The sequence below is a fragment of the Pygocentrus nattereri genome, chromosome 23 (genome assembly GCF_015220715.1).
Source record: "Pygocentrus nattereri isolate fPygNat1 chromosome 23, fPygNat1.pri, whole genome shotgun sequence".
NCBI classification, from domain to species: Eukaryota; Metazoa; Chordata; class Actinopteri; order Characiformes; family Serrasalmidae; genus Pygocentrus; species Pygocentrus nattereri.
The window spans coordinates 4,239,845-4,267,623 of record NC_051233.1 but is presented as its reverse complement, the minus strand read 5'-3'; the positions used below and the strand labels follow the sequence as shown (position 1 = coordinate 4,267,623).

Genomic DNA, 27,779 nt, shown 5'->3' with positions numbered 1-27,779 from the left:
AAAGTAGGTTTTTTCCTTCTCCTGTAAAGTTACTATTTTGGAGATACAAGGTTTTCTTCCGACAGCAGCGATATGCAACACGTTTGGCTGTTCACAAACAGTGAACTAATATTTAAGTAAGTTTTACATCCATACCTTGGCAGGTAGCAACAGTCCATGTTGACCCATAAACGATGTAAGATCTTTCTTACCCACTGCTATAAGGCTCTACAGCGAGTCTCCTTACTGCAGAGACGGTACTGATCTCCTACTGTCTGACCTGAGCTGAACCACATCACTATCACCTCCTGTTAATGCTCACTGTGATATTATAGGAGTATATCATCATAACCTGCTACTCTAATGACACTTAGTCACCATGCACTTTACACTGTAATATTACTGTAACTTCTAGTTATGGTTATTGTGCGTTTAGTTTACCTCATGCCACTCAGTGCCTGCTATCATGTAAATACAATAAGTATTGTCTCTCTTTTATTCTACTCTTCTACTCTGTTTTCTTTTCTATTTTTTTCCTGCATGGAATATGTCCGTTTATGTGGAATTGTCTTGCTACTGAAACGCCGAAATTTTCCTTTGGGATCAGTGAAGTTTATTTATAAAATCAAACAGGTTTAATGTTTAGTTGTACACTGAACCAGGGACTCGTGTACTGAGGTTGGATAATACACATCAGCTTGGTTTAATCCACTGAGAATACAAGGAAATGCTTCTTTAAGCGAATCCATACTTACGAAAAACTGTAAACGTCTTTTCCACAGGATGTAACGCAGTACTTGGCGAAGTGGCAGTTTGCACAGGATTAAAATAACCTGAAGTTATTTCTATGGTTTGTTTCATCAGCCGGGATCTTTGCTGAAGCTCAGTCAGCAAGATTTACTGCAGATACTGTGAAATATATTGCCGCTTCTCACAGGACTAGAATAAGAATCACTGGTGATTATTACTCCACCTCCTAGGGTTACCAGTGGAGTTTAACTAAACGCCGTTGGAGTTTCTCGTTCCTGATCGTGTATCTGCCTGTATTGGCGATTTATTCAGATTTGTAGCTCTTTAAAAGCGTCATTGTTAGATCATGTGGGCCCTTGTGGGGAAACCCTCACTGTTTCTTGATCATCATTGTTTGGTGGAAACTGCCTTCAAGCTTCAGGTAAAACGTTGCTCATTGCGGTGGTCTGTTGTGTCCCCTCAGGAGCGTGACGGTTTTGGGGGTGCATTAGGATCCAGGGGCCGGGGAAGAGGCAGAGGAGACTGGAACATGGGGGCTCCAGGTGGACTTCAGGAAGTGACATACACGATACCAGCAGACAAGTGTGGCCTTGTGATTGGCAAAGGTACCGTTTTCTGCACCTTTTCTTAAAATGCGTGAAATGCTCTCTAAGGCTGTTCGCCGAGCCGGTGAAAATGGCCCAAATCGGATTTCCTCACCAAATCCGTTTTACTTGTTTGGCTGTTCATATCTAAAATATCTGTGGAGTGTGATTTCTGTGCGACATCAGTCTGAACAGATGAGCTTCTAAACCTGCTGGGCTCGTCAGCCGGAATGTGTTCGAGTTTGCCGTGAAAAGGGAGCGGTCACTTCTTTGGTTCTTGTGCTCAGATTCTTTTAATTTTATTTATTTTCCGCTGCAGCCGCGCTGTCTTACGGCTGCGTTCGGGTGCTCCTCTCAATTTCACCGAACGTGGGGTGGTTGCGAAAAGTGCCTTCTGATTTTTTTTTTTTTTAATGAAGCATCATCAGCCTAAATGTTTGAGGTCCTAGCAGCATAAAAACTTGATGAATGTGGAGTTGGATTGACTTTAAAACCGTATGAATTCCGATCTGGCTGTTCAGATGGAGTCGCAGATCGGATACGGATGGGATTTCAGTTCCACATATGAAAGCGTCTCAAATCGAAATTGAAAATGACGGATTCAGTGTGTTTATCTGTTCGCGCACACACACACACACACACACACACACACACACACACGTCACATCTGGAGAAAAAGATTGGATTAAGCCTAAATGAGCTTCACTGTTCAGTGTTGAATATTTAGCCAAAGTCATTTGATTTTAAATGATTCAAAATCTGCTTTTATTTTTTATTTTTTTTGTTGACCATTTGTTTAATACAACGATTAAAAACCCAAATTTTCTGAGAAATATATACTCATCATGAAAACGTCTTGAAGTATTGCAGTATTGTACTTTTTACCTTATAGCCCACCTCTTTTACAACTAATATAAAAAATTAAATATAAATATAAAATATTGCCCACCCGAAATAAATTTCAGTTTTGCTGCTGTCTGTCGTGCACAGACACAGCTTTCCCGACCGATCTGTTGCATTCAAGTTGTTGGCTTCCCAAGTTGTTAAACTCTCAAGTCTGAGACGCTCATTGTTTAGACCAAGTGCTTGGCCTGAGCGTCTTTTCACTCAGTATTTAAGACCACCAGCAGAACTCTCACGCTATTTAAGAGCCCCCTCTCTTTCATTTCCCATAACTAAACCCGTCCCATATAAGGCCCAGTGAGTTGGCCAGGACCAGACCTAGTCCATGAACTGAGCGGTCAGTGTCTTCATTCATTTCACTGTTGTGCCTGGAGAGCTCATAATGGCTTCATTATTGCAGAAGTTAAATTTGTTTGACAATAGCTTAATGGCCCATGCCTAGTCCATCGGCCTTGGCGAGGAGTCCGAGGTGGGCGGGCACTCATTGAGCACTGTTTTCAGTTTGGGGTCGGGTTGGGTCAAGCGAGCGTCACCCTGAAGTGAACAAACGTGTAATTGATTTTGGGGACATCCCTACACCCCCCCCCACCCCCCACCCCTTTCACACATACACCCACAGGAAGCTTTTTAAAGACATTGTCACTGAGCAGGGGACCATGAGACAAAGCCCTGCCTTCAGCCTTTCCCTTCATAAGGTGAAGAAAAGCCTGGATTGACGGACGGATACGCTAATTTTGTCCATCGCCTGTGCTGCCGAGGGGGCACTTCTTCCTTGACCACTGATATGTCCGTCTGTTATTGTTACTTTGTTGTCTCACCTTCTGTGAAAACAAATTGTCAGCCTTTGTCTGATTGTTGTGTGTTAAAAGGGTAATAAATGAAAAGCGTTTGGCAGCCCAGAAGCTTTAAGTGGGAATGCGCCAAAATTTTGGCCTCTGAAAATTGTTACAATGTGCTACGTTTGGCTGAAGTGGAGAGAAAAAGAGCCAGAAGTGAATTTTGATCAGGGAAAATAACGTTTATATTTATTAAAAACGTTATTTAAAAACACTGTTTGGCCCTTTGCTTCCCTGTGCTGGTCATTGGAAACGCATTTAAACTGTTGGAATAGCAGCAAATCAAGTCAAAATGCTGGCTGTGAGGACCCCTTTCATGGTTTCTGCAGGGATGGTCTCTTACTGTTCATCTAGATCAGGGTCGGCAACACACCGATTATTTAAAGACGAATGGGCTTATTTGACCGTTCCACCTTAAATGGTGCAGCAGTTACATTCATTTAAGGTGGAACGGAAAAACTTCAGTGAAGCTGGCAAATGAAGTGACTTCAGCCTCGTAAAATGTCGAATGTTTACAAGAAACTCTCGTGGAAAAGTTTCCTGCCGGAGATGTGAGAGAAGCTACTACAGTTGAGGTAAAGTTTACAGCAGTCTGCATTTTTAAAATATTTTTTAGACTGTATTAGTACGTCAGCAGATACTGAGGCATATTTACAGCCAAGATGGTAAAATAGACAGAAGATTTGTGGCTCCCAAAGTGGGTAGATTTTGGTTGAAAAGACAGAGCATTTGGGTTGACGACCCCTGATCTAGAGTATCAAAAGAAAGGGGCAAAGCGGCCAAGGAGGTTTGGTAGCATTTGAAAATCAAACGTTCTGCTCGATGTGCAGAACAGGATTTCACACAACGTCAGCAAATCCAAACGTTATCAATTTGAAGTACAGAACCTGCACTTTCAGTGGAGTTTCTCCTTGTTTTAGTGAGCTATAATTAATGTATATAAGTAATGAAATATAAGTAATTAAATATAAGTAATGAAAAATGAGTAGTAAAAATATTAATACAAACAGATCGAGAAGGTTTTTGACGATGATTCATAACAAATATTTTTAAACATAGGGTGAATATGAACTTAAACTCCAGTTTTTCATCCGGTGAGAGCAGCAGCAGCTGCATGTTTCAACACAATCTAAACTTTTTCCAGTGAAGTGTTTTGAGAAGAGATGCATATTTTGCTTTTCATTTTGGTTTTAGGTTTGGCACTTAAAATATATTATATAATATATTATATTTTTATAATAGTATATATTATTATATGTTAAATAAATAAATAGAAATAAACCATAGATTACTTGATTACTAATATAATGAGCGAAAAGGATGACAAATACCTCTCCTAGGTACATTAAGTGGCCCTAGTACTTACTGTTGTCACACATTTGTGTTTTTCTCAGGCGGAGAGACCATTAAGAACATCAACCAGCAGTCTGGAGCTCATGTGGAGCTGCAGAGGAATCCTCCTCCCAACACTGACCCCAATGTGCGCATCTTCTCCATCAGAGGCACCCCGCAGCAGATCGAAATGGCCAGACAGCTGATCGACGAGAAGATCGGGGTACGAATCGTGGATTCATACTGGAACACAGACTTCACTTGTGTTTGCATGTGATGGCATTTGGAAATGGACGTGTAAAAAATACGTGATTGAGAGAAATGTTTACGCAGTAGTGGAATACAGATAGACGATATACACCGGTCAGGCATGTCTGACCACCTCCTCGTTTCTACACTCACTGTCCATTTTATCAGCTCCACTTACCGTATAGCTGGACTCTGTAGTTCTACAGTTACAGACTGTAGTCCATCTGTTTCTCTGATACTCTGTTACCCTGTTCTTCAGTGGTCAGGACCCCCATGGACCCTCACAGTGCAGGTACTGTTTGGGTGGTGGATCTTTCTCAGCACTGCAGCAACACTGGTGGTGGTGTGTTAGTGTGTGTTGTGCTGGTACAAGTGCATCTGACACAGCAGTGCTGCGTCCAGTGCTGCGTCCAGTGCTGTGTCCACTCACTGTCCACTCTATTAGACACTCCTACCTCGTCGGTCCACCTTGTAGATGTAAAGTCAGAGACGACAGCTCATCTGCTGCTGCACAGTTTGTGTTGGTCGTCCTCTAGTCCTTCATCAGTGGTCACAGGGCGCTGCCCACAGGACACTGTTGGCTGGATATTTTTGGTTGGTGGACTATTCTCAGTCCAGCAGCACTGCTTTGTCTGATCCCCTCAGACCAGCACAACACACCACCACCATGCCAGTGTTACTGCAGTGCGTGGGTCCATGGGGGTCCTGACCACTGAAGAACAGGGTAACAGAGTATCAGAGAAACAGATGGACTACAGTCTGTAACTGTAGAACTACAGAGTGCAGCTATACAGTAAGTGGAGCTGATAAACTGGACAGTGAGCGTAGAAATGAGGAGGTGGTCAGAACGTTGCGTCTGATCGGTGTATAATTTTTTTTGCCTTCTGCGAATATTTTAGTGCTATTTTTTCCATCCTTAAATAATATTAAAGGTGCTGCAAGTTGAATAGCCACAAAATAACAATGCATGTTTACACAATTAAGATGCACACCAGTTTCTTTACTCTCATCATGAGCAGCTGATCAGTTGAGAGAGTTTGTCTTCAGTGTTGTTACTTTTCTTTGGTCTGTTTGAAACATCAGCTTAAGCTACAGGGGCCATTATGTATGTAGAACAAGGTTCCAGAAATCGAAGAAAAATATAACTGACTGACATGGATGCGCACCAGTGCTGCTGACTTGAAGACATGAAATTGGAACGGACTCTTCTGAGACTTTTCTTGGTAGAGATGAGCTTTTCTGCTGCTGGGGTTTCGCTTGAGATTGGATTGTTAAAGCTTGGTGAAAGTCATCGTTAGAATCGGCCTAATTCACGTAGCAGAATGAAAGTGAAAACTTGCCAGACTGAGGATGTGGGTTTTTCTTTTCTGAACGGCTTGATGCCTTTTGAGATGAAGAAAAACGTTGGCAATATTTTACAGTTTAAAAATGCATCAGTTTAATCCCACAAGGTGGTGATTGAGCTGCATTATTTTGGAAATTAATTAAGAATTAATTGTGATTAAATACATTTTAATTCAGCTCATTTTCATTGAATTAATTAGTCAGTTTTTTTTTTAGGCCAGAAAATGTTTTATTTTAAAAAAATGTAAATAATTCTGAACTGCACCAAAATAATTTAATTGAATTATGGGGAAATTTGAATTTCGTTGTTTGTAGACCTAAAAAATGGTGATTGATTTGAATCGAGGTGAGTTTTATTAACAGTATATTTATTATGGTTATGTACATAACACTGTTTTTAACAAAGTTTATGTACATTCCATGCTTAAAAGATCAGTTTGTAAACTCTGCTTTTGGCTCTCTAGTAGGTGGTCTTAATACATCCCCCAACGCTTTTTGTTTTGGGGTGCACTCGCACCATTAGTAAAAGAGAGGAGTTTATCCTGCCCACTACCAATCAATCAGCAGTGCTTAATGGAGTGCGTGAGGACCTGTGTGACCTTTCGACCTTTGTTCATTGACTCTGCCCCGTCTTCTTCGTGCAGGCCTCAGGGTTGGGGGGCAGCAGCAGTTTCAGCCTCAGTCCTTTCACCCAAGGACCAGCTACCCCGCACCAGAAGTGAGTGTTTCTGTAATTTTCTGTAGTATTAATATTTAGCTTTATTTCTGCTGGGCTCAGAGAAGCCGCTGTGTGCGTAAACACACTCCCCTTCGTCTCATATGGGGTAGAATGCAATTTTCGGCTATGTTTTTGCTATTTTGCCCTATAAAAAACTTTCTAGATTTACTTCAGTTGTTAAGTATTAATAGTAAGCCACTGTTAATCTATGAAACCTATTTAGTAGAGCAGCAAAAGTGGTTTTAGTAGGAAAAAGATGTGTAAATATGCCGGGATGTGTCCCCAAACTGTTATAAATCTTAATTGCACTGTGACAAATTTTTGCCCAATCTGCCCACCACTACACTTAAATTTTGCTCTGGAGTCCTCCGGTGTGTTCCTAAACCTCTGAAAAGGGGGGGTGGACGTCTGGTTCCATTGACTTGCATTAAAAATAGTCGTTTTTTTTCCAACTTCTGTAATGTTATCATTTTGGAGAAGAGAGGTTTTCTTCTGACAACAGGGCTATATTTTTTTCCCTTTTGCCCATCCTCAGTATTCCCTTTGGTTCCCCCTCTCCCAGTGATGTGTGTTGGGTTGTCTGTTGAGGTTTCGTGGCAGTTCTGTCGGCGTTCTACTAATTCTTGTTTCTGTTTTTTTGTTTTTTGGTCTGCCAGTGGACCGCAGACATTCATGACTGGAGGATGGGGTGCTACATACCAGACATGGCAGCCTCAGGGCCAGCAGGACCCCAGTGAGTACTCACCCAGTGCTGTCTGATCTCACTCGAGCTGGATAATATGGACAGCATACAGTAGTGAAAGTATATGGCCCTAAACTTCAGTTTGGCCATTTTCCGTGCATAAAATGCAAAAATGAGTCAGTAATGACCGTTGAACAACCAGCAGCCTCGACCAGAATAATTTGCATCTGTTGGGTCATGCACAGAAATATCGGGAACTGTGATCGGTCAGGTTTCATTTATTTGTTTATTTATTTATTTTTACTTATTTATTTTCAACATTGTTGCTGTCGGAGGAGAAAAAAAGAACTCGTATCTCCGTTTTTGTCATTTTTCAGTTTTTGACATAATTTGAAAATGTCCATTTCCCTTTTACTTTTTGTGGAATTTCATGATGAATGGAGCGAAAGAAACGACCCAGAATGACTTGGAAGAAATTCTGGTTCCATTGACTTTCATTAAAAGTAGAGTAGGTTTTTTCCTTCTCCTGTAAAGTTACCATTTTGGAGATGCAAGGTTTTGTTCCAACAACAGCGATATATTTGACTCACCAGCTGACCTTTACACACTGTCAGGGTGTGTGTGTGTGTGTGTGTGTGTGTGTGTGTGTGTGTGTGTGTATATATCATCCAGCGTCTGCGTGTTTCAACTCCTATTATTACTGTTAACTTTGACACCATATAAACTTTCTCCAATTTACTTAATCTTGAACAGATGTGCATAATTGGTTTGTTGCATCATCTAAGTTTTATAGTTTTTTTTTTTTTTTTGTTTTTTTTTAGTTCTCTAATTGATTAATCATGAAAATAATCAGTCACTTATTTATTTACTGATATAATTGATCTTGACGGCCCTAATTCGTTTCCGACGCTGAGATTCTGTCGCCGACTTGGCACACCGAGATTGGCTCGGATGAATCCCAGCCTAGACATTTCACCACCTCTGTGATCTGAACAGCTGATAACTGCGCAGAAATAAGAGCAACTGAAACGCTCCGTTTCATGTGAATCACTTGTTGATTTCCTCTTGCGGTGGTTTAGTTCTCCAACACTGTTGGTCTCTCGTCTGTTGTAGGCCACAATGGATCCCAGACAGGGCAGATGGATTATTCCAAAGCGTGGGAGCAGTATTATAAGAAGCTAGGCAAGTGTCCCTCAGAGTGTCTCACTTTCGCTTAAACTTTTTTCTGCCAATTTGTGCATTTTTGATGAGATTCAGGGTTTTTATGTTTAGTTCTTTAAATGTTTGAAGAGTGCTATATAACTTGTCATAAATACTTTAACATCAGTAACAATGCTGTTGGTATTTTGTCGTTGTTGGAACAAATTTTTATTTTTTGTTTCATAATTTATTTAGCATAATTTGAAAGCATCAGCTGTCCTTTCCATCAGTTCACGATGAAATCAGCAGAATTAAATCTCATTGGCTTCCATTAAAGGTTAAGCAAGTTTTTGTTTGTATCTCAAACAGTAATTTTATAGGAGGAACAAATTTTTTTGTACTGACTGACTATTTTTGCCTTTTCATTTTTAGAGAGGAATTTTTATTTATTTATTTGTTTGTTTGTTTGTTTGTTTGTTTGTTTATTTATTTATTTGCTGGGCGGGGGGTTCTTTTATTTGCAACTATCACCTGTTTTGAGATGTACCATATATTTATTTACCTTCTTGTTTGTCTATCTGTTCCATTTGACTTTACCGGCTTTTGGTGGGAGTGTTTGGTGTTAAAGTCGCTGCCTAGGGATGCTTAGACACAACAACTAAACAGTAAATTTAATGTTGTGCACTGGTGCTGGGGGGTGGGGAGGGGGGCTATACTGTCCCGTGAAATGCTACGTTTCAATGAAACATACTTGCACATATATAATGTTTATGCTTTGCTGCTCTGAAATGAGTGCCTAAATTTGGACATGTTACCAAGAACACGTTGTTCAGGAGAGAAGAAGCGTGAGAAAGTTTGAACACGTCTGGTCAAATGACGTTTTGTTGAATTCCTAAGTGAAAACAACTTTATAAATAACTTTACTATGATGTTCCTCTGCACATAGTAGTTTGTTGTCGGAAGAAACCCCTGAAAATGCCTGCTGTCCTTTACGTTGGGGCAAGATTTCATGGTGAATGGACCAAAAGAACTGGGAACGGGGGGGGCAGGGGGGTCTGGTTCCATTGACTTACATTAATAGTAAAGTAGGTTGTTTTTCCTTCTCCTATAAAGTTACCGTTTTAGAGAGAGGACTTTTTTTTTTTTCTCTCTTTCTGACGACAGTGATGTTAAATATGCAGTAAAAATCTTTGGCACAGGCCACATTTTTCAAATATGCTTAATATTAAACAGTTGCTGTGCTTTGCAGTGTGCAGGAGTCTCTGTAGAGGCTGTTTTAACTCATTTCCGCTTAGTAAATCAACAAAATGTCATTTTACCTGGGCTTTCAAACTTGTGCCTATGACTGTGTGTGTCAGACAAACTGGCACGTTGGCGTATCGTCCACTGAGGAGCGAGCAAAATAACGTGTAGACGTTCTGATCGTAATCGATTAACGAAAAAGGCGGATATGCATCACTGCTGTGTTTCAGATCTTTAGCACAAGTGTAGCTGCTGCTTACTTGTGACTGTTGACACAGAAGTTATTGGTGAAATGCAATGCAGTCCTGTACAGTCATTCTGATACCAGGACATTGTGTCAGCTCGTCTTCAACCTCAGAGCTTCTCGGAGTAGCGGATGTCGTTTCAGTATTCAGAGGTTTATACTGATGTCCTGTGGTGTGGATGTGTGTTTAGGTCAGCAGAGCCAAGCTCAGAGCACTGGTCCAGACTACAGCAAAGCATGGGAGGAGTATTACAAGAAACAGAGTAAGTTCTTCTGTCCTGCATCGTCTGATCTTTAAAGGAGTGTCCAGCATATCTCAGCATGGGCTCTTACTGCTGCGTCTGCAGAGCGTGGCCGATTACCACGGACCGTGATTTCAGTGGATTTGTCCTGCACTTGGATGTAAACCTTTTGGTGAAATGAGCCGTTTTGAATGCTGAACATTTTCAAATGTAGATTTCAGGAGATTTTGAGAATCCAGTGAAATGCCATTTAACTGATTTTCTAAATGAACATGATGCAACGCCCTCTTAAAGTGCATAATAATGACGCTTCTGCAGATTTTAGTGCAGTTTGTTTTTGCTGAGATCAACATATTGGAAAAAATAATGTGCCTTAACTTTTACACAGGCCACATTTTATATCTCATTTGTTTTCAGTGTTAAATTCAGTGTTAAATTCTCTTCCCCCTCTTAGGTCAGGCTGCAGCTCCTGGGTCTCAGCAGAGCTCCCCTCCAGACTACAGCGCTGCCTGGGTGGAGTATTACAGACAACAGGGGGCTTACTATGGCCAAGGGGCACAGCAGACGCAGGCTCCGGGCCTTCAGGTACACAAATGCTCTGAACTTTAATACCTTAAATATCCACACTTCACCACAGCCGGGTGGGGGAGGGCAGGCAAGCGGGGTGGGAGCAGGCACACAGTGCATTTATTTAAAAAATTTTAACACATTATGCATTTTGTTGATTTTTGAAGCGAAAGCACAAACTCAACAAGACACATTTAATATTTTTAATGTGTTCTGTGTTTGATATTGAAAGGAAATATGAAAATAAAATGGTCCATAAAACACCTCCTCTACCATAAAACCCTTTAATGTTCTCACCAAGAAAAAAAGCAGTGCATTTATTTTTTATTTTATTTTTTAGTGTGGGGCAAAAATAAAAACAATTGGTCATTCATTTATTTATTTATTTATTTATTTAGGACCCCACAGTTTTTAAAATATTCACATCTACCAAACGGTCCAGAAGGCACTTTGTGCCATGTATAGTGACTCAAAATGTGCTCTACCAAATGGTTCAGCACAACATTAAAGGGTTAAGATACTAAAAAAAAAAAAAATGTTCCATAAAACACACCTTCTACAAAGTATTTTGTGTTTTAAGATATTGAAAAAATTTTAAATGTTCCATCAAACATTTCCTCTACACAGTAACACATTTTTAAAATATTTAGTTTTCTGTGTTCAAGATATTAAAAAAATTTAAATATAAAATCTTCCATCAAACATTTCGTCTACACAGTAACACATTTTTAAAATATTTAGTTTTCTGTGTTCAAGATATTAAAAAAATTTAAATATAAAATCTTCCATCAAACATTTCGTCTACACAGTAACACATTTTTTAAGATTGTGAGAAAATGTAAAGTATTCCGTGTCTTTTGCTCCGGTCACAATTTCTGTTAAATGTTAACTTCAACAATGAAAATATGCAGAAGTGTTTTTCTGTGGACGAGGAGATTCGACCGGCTGCCCTCAGTGCTGCACCACAGTGACTGTCGTCTGTTTCTCTCCCGTAGGATCATTAGAGCGGATTCCCTTTAGTTGAAGATTTTTGAATGATTGAGAAGATTGAGAAACAAACCTTTTGTAACAGAGGTTTCTAGATTTGCAACGCCTTGAAGACTTTTACTTTTTTTTTTTTTTCTTAGTGAGAAACACTAGCTGTAGAATGACTTATACAATTAAAAATAAAAAAAGAATTTCTAAAATCAGGAACGTAAAAATTGTTACTAAATACTTGTGTACACCATTATTTGAATGAACAATTTCCGGGATCCTTTTTGGACAATATATAGCTGTGTTTTTGTTTTCTATTCTTCCTTTTTAATTCAAGTGGATCGCCAAAACGAACCCCGGAGTTGTAACATTTCAGCAATCGCAATATAATCTATTTTTTCTAGTTCTGTTGCAATAAAATCGTAATTATGGGCTTAGCAGTCTTGAATCCATTTTTGTTTTGTTCTTGTCATGAAATGTTTTAAGAATGTGTAAAAAAACAAAATGTTTCTTTCTTTTTCCTTTTACATAAAAGCAATTTTAATTCAGTGAGATAAAAACTGTGATGTTTTTGTTACAGGAAAAATGTTCTTTTGTTACACAATACGGTGATGTTGGCAAACAGCAGTCAATTCCTAATTTAATTCCTCTTGTGTTTTGTATTCTGTTTTTTCATTGTCATTTTATTGTACTCTGGTTTAAAAAGGTGCAATATCTTATTTCATATTTGAAACAAAGATGGATTTCTCTAATATTTTGACAGACGTTTAACTTGTAGTTCTTAGTTATTTTTTTTAGGCATATGGAAATGTAATGGCTAATTTTTTTATTACCTTGATCTGATGTGGGAAAAGGGGGGTCTTGCATATTATTGTGAGTTTATTGCCTTTGCTATCTTGTAAAACTATGTATGTACACTCAGATACTTGACTAAATACTTTATTTAAATATATATATATAATTAAATCAAAGAAGTTTTTTTTTCTTTTTTTTCATGGAGTCATTTTTGCAGGAAAACTGTCCCTGTTTTTCTGTTCTGTTTTTCATACTGAAATTTTTCAAAGATCGTGAATGTGTAATTTGAAATTTGATGTTGCATCTTCATATATGGACAAAATGAGAGATGATAGGTTTTTATGTATGTTCTGTACTTAAACCGTTCAAGACTGCTAAGCCTTCAGATTCCTATCTGTGTATTAATTAATTGTAGTTTTTTATATTCTAAGTATTAAGATCAAAGTTGTCTTATTTGGTACCACCCAGCTTCCCCAACGCCCCAACCAGTACACACTGTGGACTCATGTACAGTCCGATGCTAATAACTTTTTAAGTAATTATTTTTCTTTCTACTCCGTGTGATCTAATATATGTATGAATGATTAGTTAAAATTGAATCTAGTATTAACTTCATTGCTTAATGAAAAGGGATATTATAATTTCAAATGTTTAATTTTAGTGTTTTTTTTTTTTTTTGTTTGTTTTTTTTTGGGTTTTTCTTTTCTTTTGTTTTTGTTTTTTTTTCTTCCTCACGTGTACAGGTAACCGTGTATTAAAAACATCAAAAGACTACTTTTTGTGTTTTTTCGTTATTGTTAACCCTTTTCGTTCTTTTCTTTGGTTTTGCTGTAACACATTCCAGTACATGCGTATTCGCTCGGGGGCCCTATAGCCGAAACCGGACAGTCGTCAGGGCTCTTCCCGTAACGGTTTGAAGACGAGAAGACGACTCTTTATGTATGTGATGCATCGCTTTGTATTATTTGTGGTGTGTAAAGAAGAAATATATTTTCTATGCTAACCTTTAACAGCTTGAATAAATGGCACGCAAGTTACGTGTGGTAAGGTGCAAAGTTCATTTATGCGGTTAAGCTTTTTTTTTTTTTTTTTTTTTTGGTAAATTATGATTAAATTATAAGTTTTTAAAAAACTTTCACAAATCTAATCTGAAAAGGTTGGCTTAGTTTAACCCTTTAGAAGCTAAATTACTGCCAGATGCAACAAAATCCATTGAAATTCCATGATTTTTTTTTTTTTTACATTTTAAAAATGCTTTACATTGCATCAACAATGCACAATGAACGGACCAATAGAAACGGTCCAAAATTAATAGGAATAAAATCCCATTGTGTCCACCTACATTAGAAGTTGAAATGGTTTTGTAGTGAATTATATTTACAGTGTTTACAATGAAATGTTTCTTCTTTCTGCAAAACGCCATAAGCAGTATTTCAAATCTGACCATAGGATGGATTGGACGTTTCATTTTCCACCGAATTTCTTGACTTGTTTCAAAGGAAAGTTTGAAGTAATACTGAAAACTGCAGGTGTTGCTATACCAGCCGGTCCGCGTTGCCTGTATAAAGAGGAAAGTCATCCCTCACTTGTGCCTTTTTATCTCTGTGTTTGTGTGGCAGGCACACATCTGTCCACCTTTGTAATTGGAAACCTCATGAAATATCGATGTCAACTAGTCTGTATGAAAAAGCGAACAATGAAAATGTTCATGCAGGTCATTAAAGCGAGAGAAGAAAGTGGCAGAAGAGTGGTTCAGTCCTCAGGCCTGGACTAATGCGGTGTGGGTAGTAGTTTCTCGCCTGAGGCGTAGCAATATGTGCCTGAACAGCAGGAGAAGTGCAGCTCCATGGATTTGAAAGTCCATTAACCTCTTAAACCCCAAGGGTTCGTGTGTAGGACTTTCATAGCTACACAACTTTGAAATTATTTAAAATTTGTGAATGACATGACAAATTTTTAAATTAATTACCAAGTGACAGCACAAGTTTTTTAATTAATGAACGACATCACAAAGATTATTGAATGTCACATGACACATTACTGAAAGATGGGACAAATTTTAAAATTAGTTACTGAATGACATGAAATTTTAAAATTAGTTTCTGAATGACGGCAAATTTTTAAATGTTATTGAACGACATGACAAATTTTAAAATTAGTTTCTGAATGACATGAAATTTTAAAATTAGTTTCTTAATGACGACAAATTTTTAAATGTTATTGAACGAAATGACAAATTTTAAAATTAGTTTCTGAATGACAAATTTTAAAATTAGTTACTGATTGACATGACAAATTTTTAAATGTTACTGAACGACATGAAATTTTAAAATTAGTGAATTAATAAAATGACAAATTTTAAAATTAGTTACTGAATGACAGGACACATTTTTAAATCAGTGAATGACCGGACATCATAGATTTACCAGACAGTGTATTTACCACAGATGTTAGTAATGGCCTTCTGTGAGGAAACTGTTATAACATCCCGACTGTTTAGTGCTAAAGTGCTCGCTGTTTCCCAGCCTTTCATATGTATTTCTTTGAAGAGCGCATCAAAAACTTTCCCTCCTTTTTTTTTTTTTTTTTTTTAAGTAAAGGAGTTTGAACTAATATGTGAAGTTTCAAAACACTGTTCACTCCCCAGTTGATACAGCCCGTATAAGCAAATACAGCCCATTTTGAATTTATTTCTGTGACGTCACAAGTACCAGCTCCTTTACATACATCCGTTTACTCTGCTGTTACAGCGTTCACACTGAAGTTATAAGGAGGGACAACACAGGACAGCCAATCAGAACGGAGCTATACAGATCTTGACGGCACAGCCTGTTTAATTCTAAGGGATAAAAGGATAAATGTGGGAAATTTCTCCATTAAAAATGTACAATACCCATCTTAATGTCGTTTGTGTATTATGGTCGTTTTCTTCATAACAAGCATGAAAATGGTGCAGCAGTTAGTTTGGAGCGCCAGGCATCAGAGCCGCTAATCCATTTAAGGTGGAACCATAAAATTAAAACAAGAATCTGACTTCAGCTTCATATCACTGAAGAATTAGGGGGGGTGATAATAAATAATTGCCCCCCTCTTTGAAGGCGTATGATCCCTAAGTGTAACTAAAGCCCAGCAGTGAGGAGCTGAACTTTCCCCTCCTCTGCTGTCCCTGCAGACGGGCAGGGTCGCCTACAGAGCGGCGCTAGTAGCTGTTAATGAAGAGATGCTCTTTTATTTGCGGGCCCCGTTTCGCAGGGCAAGATTTCAACCACTGCCCCTTCTAAATCCGTTCCAAGGGGCAAGGGTGACTCGAAAAAAACAAGGGCTAGTGGTGAACATAAGAAATGGGACTGGGCCTTCAGCTTCTGTGTCTGCCACCTGCAAGACGAGCTGTTCTGCTGCCATTTGTGTGAACTGACCACGAAGCTCGGATTACTCTGATTTTGTTGCGCAGAACTGTTACGCAGCATCAAAGTCTGTCTGCTTTGGATTTAACCTGTTAATCCACTTAATCTATTACATATGAAGGCTTATCGTTCACTTACTACAGGGACTTCAATGCAAACTGGCCCGAGCTGTTCTTAGATTATAGAACGCTCAGAAATAAAGGTACTAGACTGTCACTGGGGCAGGTCCCCTCTTGTCATTGGGGTGGGAACCTCAATGGTCCATCTCAGTACCTTTAGTGAGGGAACGTAACTGAACCATCATCCACTGAGATGATCTGTTCTAAGCTGTACTGACTCCACACACCCCGCCTCGCCTCCAGGCTTTTACTCTACTGCTCTGTTTTAAAACATTCGGTTACGAAAAGGAACAAATACCAACTTTTCACCTGGAGGAACTGATTTAAGGTTCATAATCCAACCTTAGAGCCACTGGAGAACCTTTGAGGGAACATTTATATTATACCTTGTACCTGTATAGAACCAGTGAAGAGTCTAACAAAACTTTGGGACTGCATTGGCCTCGAGTGCAAAGGCCTATTTACCTGATTGGTTATTAGACAGGGAAGTCATTTCTCTAAATGTTCTGGATATTAGGAGATAACTTACTCGTCCCTCCCCCGACTCAGCCCACCTGATTTAGCTGAGCTAAATCCCAAAGCCTGTAGGATTTAAACTGGGCGTGTTGGAAGAGGGAAAAGTAAAACCCTAATCTCTACAGGGCTGCCGCCCTCCAGGACCCGAGCCTGACATCCCTTCAGGGCCTGCATGCTTAAACACACTCAGACACGCTCCTCTCCCGGCCTGCGGGGCGTCCGCAGACACGGAGAAAAACAGAGCCAGCACTGCATTCTGTCCATGTGAGCTTTTTCCAGCTTCCCCAGCTTCCATGTTCACATGTGTTATAACCATAGATACACATTCCTAGACGCCGCGTCGTCTGTCGTTCTCTATCTGAGGCGACACGTCTGACCGTCCGCTGTGTTGGAGAGGTCAAGATCCTCTCGTGAACAGATTCACTTGTACTGAGAGACGATGAGTCTCAGGATTAAATCAGCCACAGCTTCCTCATTACTCCACCCATTTACACCACATCTGTTTAGTTCTAATCCTCAGACTCAGACTAATCTGGGCTGCACGGACGGCTCTCGGCGGCTTTTATTACTGTAACGACTGATGGTGATAATTAGCCGTCCAGCAGGACCAGCAGGAAAGTATTCAGTCTGCACCTGATGTTAAAAACCGAGTTCAGCGCCAGTAAAAACACAAACTCACTCACATCAGCAAATCCATCAATGAGTGAATCTCTTCTAATATTAATACACACCACCATAAAATAAACCCCAAACACAGGAAGAAGGACGGAGCTGAAGTCGGCTTCCTATTCGCCAGCTTCCTGTTCCGGTTTCTGGTGCCTGAAGCCGCTCCATTTAAGGTGGAACGGGAAAATTCAAACATTTTATCATATTGCCAGCCCCAATCCACATACACTATATTTCCAAAAGTATTCAGTCGTCTGGCTTCACGCGCATATGAACTTGAGTGACGTCCCATTCTTAATCCATAGGGTTTAATATGATGTCGGCCCACCCTTTGCAGCTATAACAGCTTCAGCTCTTCTGGGAAGGCTTTCCACAAGGGTTAGGAGTGTGTTTATGGGAATTTTTGACTGTTCTTCCAGAAGCACATTTGTGAGGTCAGACACTGATGTTGGACAAGAAGGCCTGGCTCACAGTCTCCGCTCTAATTCATCCCAAAGGGGTTCTATGGGGTTGAGGTCAGGTCAGTCAAGTTCTTCCACACCAAACTGGCTCATCCACGTCTTTATGGACCTGCTTTGTGCTCTGGTGCTCAGTCATGTTGGAGCAGGAAGGGGTCATCCCCAAACTGTTCCCACAAAGTTGGGAGCGTGAAATTGTCCAAAATCTCTTGGTGCTGAAGCTTTAAGAGTTCCTTTCACTGGAACTAAGGGGCCGAGCCCAACTCCTGAAAAACAACCACACACCATGATCCCCCCTCTACCAAACTTTACACTCGGCACAATGCAGTCAGACAAGTACCGTCTCCTGGCAACCGCCAAACCCAGGCTCGTCCATCAGATTTCCAGATGGAGAAGCGTGATTGGTCACTCCAGAGAACACGTCTCCACTGCTCTAGAGTCCAGTGGCGGCGCTTTACACCACTGCATTCCACGCTTTGCATTGCGCTTGGTGATGTAAGGCTTGGATGCAGCTGCTCGGCCATGGAAACCCATTCCATGAAGCTCTCTACGCTGTTCTTGAGCTGATCTGAAGGCCACGTTGAAGAAGAACGTGCTGTATATGGTTCTATATAGAACCTTTTTGAAATGGGTTCTTTATGACACCAAAAAGGGATCTATTGTTATAAGTTTGACATTGTCACAAAAGTAGAACCCTTTTTCCTGTTTAGTGCTACAGAACCCTTTTGAAAAAGGGTTTATATGTATAGAACTGTACACAGCACATTTTGCATCAATCTGAAGAACCATTTCACCATGCAAAGAACCCTTGAATGCTGCCGTTTTCTTTTCTAAAGAGCCTTTGCAGAGCATCTTTTTTAACAGTGCATTTCACCATGCAAAGAACTATTTAAGCACGCAGACGGTTCTGTGGATCTTCATAGTTCCATGTAGAACCAATGGGCCTCATTCACCAAATGATCTTAAGAAGAAATTTCTTATTGATGCACATTTCTTATAGAAATATGTAACCAAACATTATAACTGTGGATGCGCAGTAACAAAAAGAGCCGGTTTCATTCTGTGGACGGCTGGAAAATTGTCTTATAAAACTCATTCCAGCTGTTTTTGGTACATAAGCCACACAAGTGGTAAGTGAACCTCATGAAGAAGAACGAACAGTGTGGGATATGAGTGCTTTGGTGCTACTATCTAAAAAACCAGTTGCTCCTTTTAGAAATCTGTATCCATTCTTTATAACAAAGGGACGTGTCAGATTTTTCAAGCTGGTGGCCAGATTTTTTTTGGCGGATTATTTATTTATTTATTTATTTTTGGCTTTTGTTGAAGCTGAAGCTCAAACACGTCGGGCTAGATGGCACATTTCTGTTAGGCAAGGTCACAAAAAAAATAAGCTATATCAGAGAACTTTAAGAGCGGAGAATCCCCACTCTGCAAAGTCTTCCTGGTTCCTCAAACACTAGAGGGCGCTCCGGAGCGAGTCCAAAATGAATGGGTTAAGATGGAGCATTAAACATTTTTAAAGTAGAAGAATACAGTTATTTCCTGAACACAGAACAGCATAAAACATTTTAACACCGCTGTGATATGTTAAGAGCTTTTAAACTTGAGTTATAGGAGTTTAAAACCGCTCCTCATGTATATTCATGACGTCAGTGAGCGCGAACAGCCAATGAGCTGCTCCGCTTGCCAACCAATCAGCGCTCAGTAGCGGTAATGCCAGCGTACTGCTGCCCAAAACCTGTTTGCTATAGAATCAAGATAAAATAGAAGTAAGATTTCTTTGCTTTTTTTAGTGAAATCCATCCTTCTACTTTCTAAAATTAAAAGAAGGTTCTGGGCGAGTGATTAGAAACAATTTTTTTGTTTTTAGCCATATGCTCCCATTCATTGAGGACTCCCTCGCAGGCGCCCTCTGCTGTTTCGCAGTCCTGTTTTTGATATAACGAGGGAAATAGGAAGCGACCAGGCTCCTCATAAACCGGCTCTGCCTATATTTGCTCTTTGAGGTTCCACTTTAATCTCTTAAAACATCACAAAAACTTTGAATGCAAATCAGGCTGTTTTTGTAGCTTTGTCTGCGTGTACGGACTGTGTGGAGGTTCTATCCCATGCTTTTTCACTTCAAAAGAGCGCAGTGAAGACAGCAATATGGGCTCTTTAATGCATGTTCATGAACATGATCACTCATGTTTACCGTTGTGAATACCTGTGTTATCCTTCTGGTTCTCTGCCTACAGTAAGAAATCATGCTCATCAAGGCCTTTTTTGGGTGGAAAATATTAACCAGGCATATAGATAATAAAGTAGGCTGCATACATCACAAACAAAAGCCTCAGTAGCGTTTTTTTGGCTACTGAAAAACATCAGTCATGGAGCTAAATGATCTTCTGCCTCTTTGTTTCGCGTGTTATTACTGCTCACTACTGATTTCATGCCGCTCCAGCACTGCCCACTCTATTGAAAGCGTCCCGGTGGGCTGTGTACTGGAGGATTTGCAATATTCAGACTATCTCTGGGCATTGCATTGAAAATATGTGCGCACAGCAGCGGGGGGCTTCGGTGACAGGGCACACCCCCCCACCCCCCCCCCCCCCCCCCCCCCCCCCCCCCCACCCCCACCATGCCCCAACCACACCAAAGCAGCTGCTCACAGTTTCAGCCCTGATTTCCATCCCCTTGTGTGTGTTTTAATGTTATGCGTGGCTCTCAGATAAAGTCCATGGAGAATGTAACATGTCTTAGTTGGTTTAATCACTTTCAGGATTAAAGCTACCTGTCAGATCCAGAGAAAAGGGGAAGGTTCCAGCTCAAAAACGGGTGTCATTTTTAAATAAATTTTATATTCGACGTTTCAGGTTCAGTTGGTCACATCAGTAAAATTGATCAAATAAGAAACAACCTGGTTTACAAACTATTAGAACGACAGGCTGTTGAATCAGAGCTGCACCGCGAAAGAGGCTCACAGAGGTAGAACCCTTTTTGGTGCTTTATAGAACCCATTTCAAAAAGGTTCTATATAGAACCGTACGCAGCGCTCTCCAGTGATCTGAAGAACCATTTCACCGTGCAAAGAAGTTCAAAGAATCTTCGTAAAAAACTGCGTAAGTGGATTTTAAGAACACATTTCGGGAACACTTTCTATGAATGTCACATTTGTAAGCATGTATAAACACATTCATAACACATTATAATGCATTCATAAGGCATCATAAATATGGCTATATTTATAAAATGCATTACATGTTGTAGCCATGCTTATTCTACATTATAAATTGTTAACATAATGCATTATAACTAGTGTTCATAACACATGATAAGAGCTCATAAGCTGTATTAGTCCGCTGTAAGTAAAGTGAGGCGTGCTGGACTAAAGCCTCGTCCAGGGTTAAGAGTGAAGTATTTACTGAAGGATTTACTGAAACACTAAAACACACACAGTAAAGCTCATTACAGGCTTCAGATGTCAGAGTTTAAACTAGAGCTGCCCTCAGTGTTTCACCCAATGTGGGAAAGTCAATGTTCACCACTGTTAATGTGCACCACCGTTAGCCTGGCACTGACTTAACACTGCATATCCAATAGAACGCCAGCAGAAACCAGCACTACTGTACTGTAGTGTAGTGTAGTGTAGGGATATTGTAGGGATATTAGTGTTATTAACACTACTTATAATGCATTATAGAAACAATTCATAGTGTATAATAAACATAAATATTATAAAGTATATAAAGTGTAATTCAGTGTAATTAATTTTTATAAATATGTATAACCATGTTTATAATGCCTTAAGGATGCATTGTAACATGTTAGAAATTTATTTATATATATATTTTTTATTTATTTATAGCCCAATGGTTCTACATGGAACTACGAACACTCAAAGAACCGTCTGCATGCTTACATAGTTCTTTGCCTGGTGAAATGCATTCTTAAAAAGATGGTTCTGCAAGGGTTCTTTAGAAAAGAAAATTGTTCTATAAAGTACCATGCACTCTCAAAGAACCGTTATTCAAGCAGGCCTTTCATGATGAAACGGTTCTTCAGATTGATGTAAAAATGTGCCGTGTGCGGTTCTATATATATAACCTTCTACAGCACATCCTCCGTTCATTTTGAAGAACTCATGGTTCCACATAGAACCACTTTGTTTACTAAAGAACCCCTGTAGAGCCATTTTTTAAGAGTGTGGTTCTTCCGATTGGGTCCTATATAGAACCTTTTTTCAAATGGTTCTGCACCATGAAAGGGTTCTTCAGATTGATAAAAGAATAACTTGGGTATGGTTCTATTTAGAACCTTTTTGAATAAGGTTCTATATGGCAAGCTTGTCATTGTCACAAAAGTAGAACCCTTTTTGGTACTATATAGAACCCTTTTCAAAAATGTTCTATATAGAAACATGTACAGCAGATTCTCCATCATTCTGAAGAACCGTTTCACCTTTTAAACATGCAAAAGGTTCTCTTTTGAAGAGTGTTCTATTGTTACAAGCTTGACTTCGTGAACACCAGAACCAGTTTTTTGGTTCTATAATCGAAGCATTTTCAAAAATATACAAGATATTATTATTATTATTACCCATCAGTCTGAAGAGCCATTTCACCATGCAAAGAACCTTTTATGTGTGCGTGCTCTTCAAGTGTTCATGGTTCTACACGGAACCATTGTCTTTGCTAAAGAACCCTTGAAGAACCATCTTTTTTAAGAGCGCATGTAAACAGTATCCAGTTTCTATGTCATTTGTTTTTAGGTTGTGAAGAATAAGCAGTGTTTGAAGTGCCCCCCCTCCCCCCTTCACCCCCACCCCCCGCCCCCCACCCCTTGGGCCGGTGTCCCGTGGAGTTAAGCAGGTGTTGTGGAGCCGTACTCACCTTTCCTGCGGATTTAAGCCCATCCTCCATGCTGAGACATCCACCTTCAGCTCGCTTTAATGGCACAAAAAGAAGCGTCCCCAAAGGACAGAGGGCCATCTCTGCTGCTGCCCACAGAAATAATAATAATAATAATGATAATAATTCAAATTATACAGAATTATGCAGGCCACACTGCAGACCTGAGTACAAACTATTCGTCTTATAAGGAGATATGTCTCAATAGATCAGATATAAGATCCACCTGTTTAACGACGGAGAAAAAACTAGGAGTTTTCAAAACCGCAGGATGGGGCTCCTAACAACCACCTGGAAGACCTGGTCGACACCAACACTGCCCCCATCAGATAAACAGCACTGAAAGCTTTGATCTCTGAGAGAGAGGAGAATATCAAGCTGCTTCAGATCTGAGAACATCCACAGGTGTTTCTGTCCATCCTTCCACTGTGAGAAGACCACTCAGCGCTGTGGGTCTGAAAGGACGTGTAGCTGATCAAGAAGAACCTCACTGAGAAAAGGAGACGGACACACCAAACAAACGATGGACTGACCACCCCAGAGTCCAGACCTCAACACCACATACACACACACACACACACACACACACACACACTGATGTCAAGCTTGTGACAACAGCAGGAAGCTTTTTGTTGCCGTATAGAACCCTTTTAATAAAGGTTCTATCTAGAACCAGCTGTGTATTTGTAGTACCTTTTAGAAAAGGTTCGTTTTAAAGAGGATTCTATGTAGCATCAAAAAGGGTTCTACTATTGTGATGATGTCAATATAAGAACAGCAGATCCCTCTATATATATACATTTATATCGCTGTGGTCAGATCAAAACATCTCCAACAGTAACTTTACAGGAGAAGGAAAAAACCTACTCTACTTTTAATGGAAGTCAATGGAACCAGAATTTTTTCCAAGTCAGTTTGGGTCATTTCTATTGGTCCGTTCATCATGAAATTAACACACAATGTATAGGGCTGTGAATACATTCAAATGGTCAAAAACTGAAAAATGAGGTATTGTATATATATATATATATATATATATATATATATATATATAAATTGCATGATAGTGTTTCAGTTTCTTATAATACTAATATTATCAGATAATTATTGCAATTTTGTTTTTCTTCAGCTCAACTAACAAATAAGAGGAATTCAGTCATTAGTTATTATATAGTTATTATATTATTATTAACAGAATATCACTGCTGTTGGGACAAAACCTCATATCTCCATTTTTATCATTTTTCAGTTTTTCACATTATCTGAAAATGCCTGTTATCCTTTACATGGTGTGTAAATTTTATGAAGAACGGGCCAAAAGAAGCATCTCAAAATGGCTCAGAAAAAATTATGGTTCCATTGACTTACATTAAAATTAGAGTAGGTTTTTTCCTTCTCCTGTAAAGTTACACTTTTGGAGATACGAGGTTTTCTTCTGCAGCAACCGCGACATGCGGTTATTATAAACATTTACACTTAAACATAAACTTCTGTGCACTGCTATAAAAAAGCCACACATCACCACACAGCTTGATTAAATGACTCACTTTCAGTCCTCCCCGCTGTCCACTCTCCTCCTGGTCATTCACATGCCAGCACAGGACTGTCAGTCCGTCCTCAGGAAGAGCGTGCAGGATTGATTTTGCACCGTTTTCTGCTCCGCACCGCGCCGCTGGGGCTGTGAATAGAGCAAAATAAAGATGTTCACCCCGCCGGAGCGCTCTGAAACAGCCCAGCAGCGCAGGAGAGATGGAGGGAATCACTGCGGAGAAGAAAAGCTGAATGCATACGCAGCTAACTGGACGCTGGCACAATGTGAGGGCTTCATACAGACCCCTATGAATATGAATCCCCTCGTCGGAGCATAAAGGAGCAGCGGAACAATGCAGCAAAGCTTCTTCAGCCAAAGCAGAGCAGACACCAGGCAGTCACACGCCTGTGTGCAGTGCTGAGGTCAAGATCAACAGAAAAAATACACTCTGAAAAAACTAATGTGTGAAAAACACACACGAGCTTGATGGGAAACCCTTTAAATGATTGATTCAAATAATAAAAATGATCATGAATATTATTACATATATGAGATCAATTAAAAACAGCTTTATTTATCGATAGAGACAAAATCTAGGCCTTTTAATGCTGCTACAAATTAGTGCAAACGGTTTTATTTACAATTTCAGCCTTTATTGTCTTCAAATATATGATTATTAATACTTAAATGCAATTATTACATTCGGATGTCGTCTATGCTTTAAAATAAACGGCCGTTTTAACGTCACCTTCTGAGAAAGAGAGAGAGATTCAACTGTTCTCCCTCCTTCTCTCCTCCTCCCTCTCTCCCCCTCTCTCTCTCTCTCCCTCTCTCTCTCTCTCTCTCTCTCCACACTCACTCACATACTCGCTCGCCCTGTTTGTGGGCTGCCAGAGGGGGCTGTCCGCTCCAGAGAGGGTTTCTCTTTCAAAGGGAAACAACTCTGAGAAGGGGGGGCTGTGCCATTAATAACTCATTAGCGAGGGGGGCTGAACCCAGCCAAATATAAGCGCACCCCCGGCCTCAGAGTGGGTCACTTACTCTCCTCCACGAGGAGCAGGGCTGCCCCCTTCTCTACCTTCCCCTCTCTCTCTCTCTCTCTCTCTCACAAGCCTCTGCCATGGGCTCGGTGCTCCCCGCGGACTTCATGATGAAGTCCGGGTTCAAGCCTCAGACCCACTCCCTCTGCGACATCATCACTTCCGACATCCTGCACAGCTTTCTGTACGGACGCTGGAGGAACGTGCTGGGGGAGCACCCGGCAGAGGAGAAGCAGCACCACCAGCACCACCACAGCGTCAGCCCCAGGACCGCCTTCACGGCCGAGGTCCTCGCACAGTCCTTCGCTGGAGGTAGGCTGGAGCTACAGCCGCTCCTGATGCCTTTGCACATCTATTTCCGCCTCTTTGAACTATTTCTGTTCATCCAGATCTACTTCTGTTAACTTTTTACTTCTGTTCTCGCATTTATTTAACTTTCTCCTCGGTTCTCATCCCACATCTAGACCTATTTCTACTGCATTTCTATTGACTTTGCATGTTTACATCTGTCAGGCTCTTTCTGGATCAATTATTCTTCCTTTTTCTCTTTTTTCAGACCATGTTTAGATCTGTTTAACCCTCTAGTGTGTGAATTATTACTTCAACATGATAAAAATGTGTTTTAAGGTGTTTGTGTTGTGTACAATTGCTTAAATAATGGAAATATTGGAAGAAAAAAAAAACAGTATTGTTAAAGTGGTGTATTTGGTAAATTGTTGCCGTATGGCAACGATGCGCAATCATACCATAGCACCATAAAATCTAAAAAAGCACTATAAACTCTAAAAATAGCACCATAAACTCTAAAAAAGCACTATAAACTCTAAAAATAGCACCATAAACTCTAAAAAAGCACTATAAACTCTAAAATAAAAAAGCACCATAAAATCTAAAAAAAGCATCATAAACTCTAAAAACAGAAAAAAAATCTCCATAAACTAAAAAAAAGGCACTATAAAATTTATTTTTTCCATACAAAACATCCTTTTATTGAAAACAAGACCAAACAAATCCAACTTACACTTAAAAGTACAACCCAATATTTACAAATTTCAGAAATTAATACAATTTCAACTGGTATTTGGAATGTATGGTAATAACAGCATCATAATAAGAATTCCTGAACATGTCATAATGATGTCATAAAGTGTCTGTCCTTTCAAAGTAAAAGATCCTTTTTCCACAATTAAATAGGAAAACTCAGATTTTATATCACTGCTTTTTAATAAAATTGAGATAATAATTGTTGCCATATGGCAGCAGCGCGCAGCAGAGGGTGAACTGTCTGTTTGTGTTCTTATCCCACACCAAGACCTTTTCCTATTACGTTTCTATTTCTATTGTCATCGTCTGTCATTTCATACATCATTTCTTCCTACTTCGTGCATCTTTTCCTCTGCTGTCCCATAGCTTTAACTGTTTTTATTCCTTCATCAGTCATATCTTTATCTGTTTACAGCTCCTATTTCTGGTTCATTATGCATTTTTAGTGAACTGACAGATGAGGTGTTCTATAGTGATCTTGCACTGCATTGCATTGGTTAAACTGACTAAAACTGAAACGAAAATATGGCATGAAAACTGAAAAAGTGTGAAAACCGTCTCACAGTAAATGTTAGACATTTGTATGAAATTGCATGTGTGAAAACAGGCTATAAATATGTTTATTCATGAACGTATGGAGCAGTCTATTGTATATGAAGCTGTGCATTTTACTCATTACAGGTGTCGTCTAATGAGAATGTCGCTGCAGTCGGAACAAAACCTCAAATCTCAATTTTTGTCGTTTTTCAGTTTTTGGCATGATTTGAAAGTACCTGTTATCCTTTACATTGAGCGAAGATTTCCTGATGGATGGACCAGAAGAAATGGCCCAAAATGACTTGGAAAGACGTCTGGTTCCATTGACTTACATTAAAAGTCAACTACCTTTTTTCCTTCTCCTGTAAAGTTACCATGTTGGAGATACGACACGCAATGTTCTATAAAATAAGTCAAAAAGTGTAGGTTATCTGTTCTGATCCACCACAGTGAGCAAGAACAAAGACGTTGCTTTGTTTATTTTACACAGAAGTGGCTCAGTGAGGTCTGACCTACTGCTGTCAGAAGAGAGTGAGGACTTTATCCCCCCCCCCACCCCCAACACACAAACAAATGCGATATATTGCAATATATTTATATCACAGATACGACGTGTCCAGCTTGTATTAGTCACATATACATGTGTGTGTGTGTGTGTGTGTGTGTGTGTGTGTGTTTCAACAATACACCAACATATACAAACGTATGTGTAACATATATTTACCAATATAGAACTATATGATCCACAACATTACTCATGGTGTATGGGTGGCATATATTACTCATATGTACCAGATTCATGTTATATAACAAGGTGTTTATACACATACGTCCTAATGGAGTGACAACTGGTGCAAAAGCTTCAAAACTAAACTAAACTATTCAATAAAATGATTTAAAATGAAACAAATGAAAATATTATTGCCTGACATATTAAAATGATCTAATCTTTGAAGTATGTAACATAGTATCAAGTACACCTGTACTGGG

The 27,779-nt window shown here is 39.6% G+C and overlaps 2 protein-coding genes across 7 annotated transcripts in view; both read left to right on the top strand.

Moving 5' to 3' along the window:
* Positions 1 to 13,633, top strand: part of fubp3 (far upstream element (FUSE) binding protein 3) — a 50,078-nt gene extending 36,445 nt beyond the window's left edge. For 2 of the 5 annotated variants that reach the window (XM_037533631.1, XM_037533632.1), the window contains exons 12-19: positions 1,193 to 1,334; positions 4,447 to 4,607; positions 6,622 to 6,695; positions 7,343 to 7,428; positions 8,491 to 8,559; positions 10,195 to 10,266; positions 10,700 to 10,830; positions 11,808 to 13,633. In XM_037533631.1, coding sequence (XP_037389528.1) covers positions 1,193 to 1,334; positions 4,447 to 4,607; positions 6,622 to 6,695; positions 7,343 to 7,428; positions 8,491 to 8,559; positions 10,195 to 10,266; positions 10,700 to 10,830; positions 11,808 to 11,816 — 744 coding nt within the window. In that variant the 3' untranslated portion in view covers positions 11,817 to 13,633. The remainder of the gene's footprint in view (positions 1 to 1,192; positions 1,335 to 4,446; positions 4,608 to 6,621; positions 6,696 to 7,342; positions 7,429 to 8,490; positions 8,560 to 10,194; positions 10,267 to 10,699; positions 10,831 to 11,807) is intronic. The other 3 variants (XM_017724316.2, XM_017724318.2, XM_017724317.2) reach the window with 3 other exon arrangements.
* An 11,586-nt stretch (positions 13,634 to 25,219) lies between these two features.
* Positions 25,220 to 27,779, top strand: part of LOC108443542 (PR domain zinc finger protein 12) — a 12,609-nt gene continuing 10,049 nt past the window's right edge. For both annotated transcript variants that reach the window (XM_017724295.2, XM_017724294.2), the window contains exon 1: positions 25,220 to 25,520. In XM_017724295.2, coding sequence (XP_017579784.1) covers positions 25,289 to 25,520 — 232 coding nt within the window. In that variant the 5' untranslated portion in view covers positions 25,220 to 25,288. The remainder of the gene's footprint in view (positions 25,521 to 27,779) is intronic.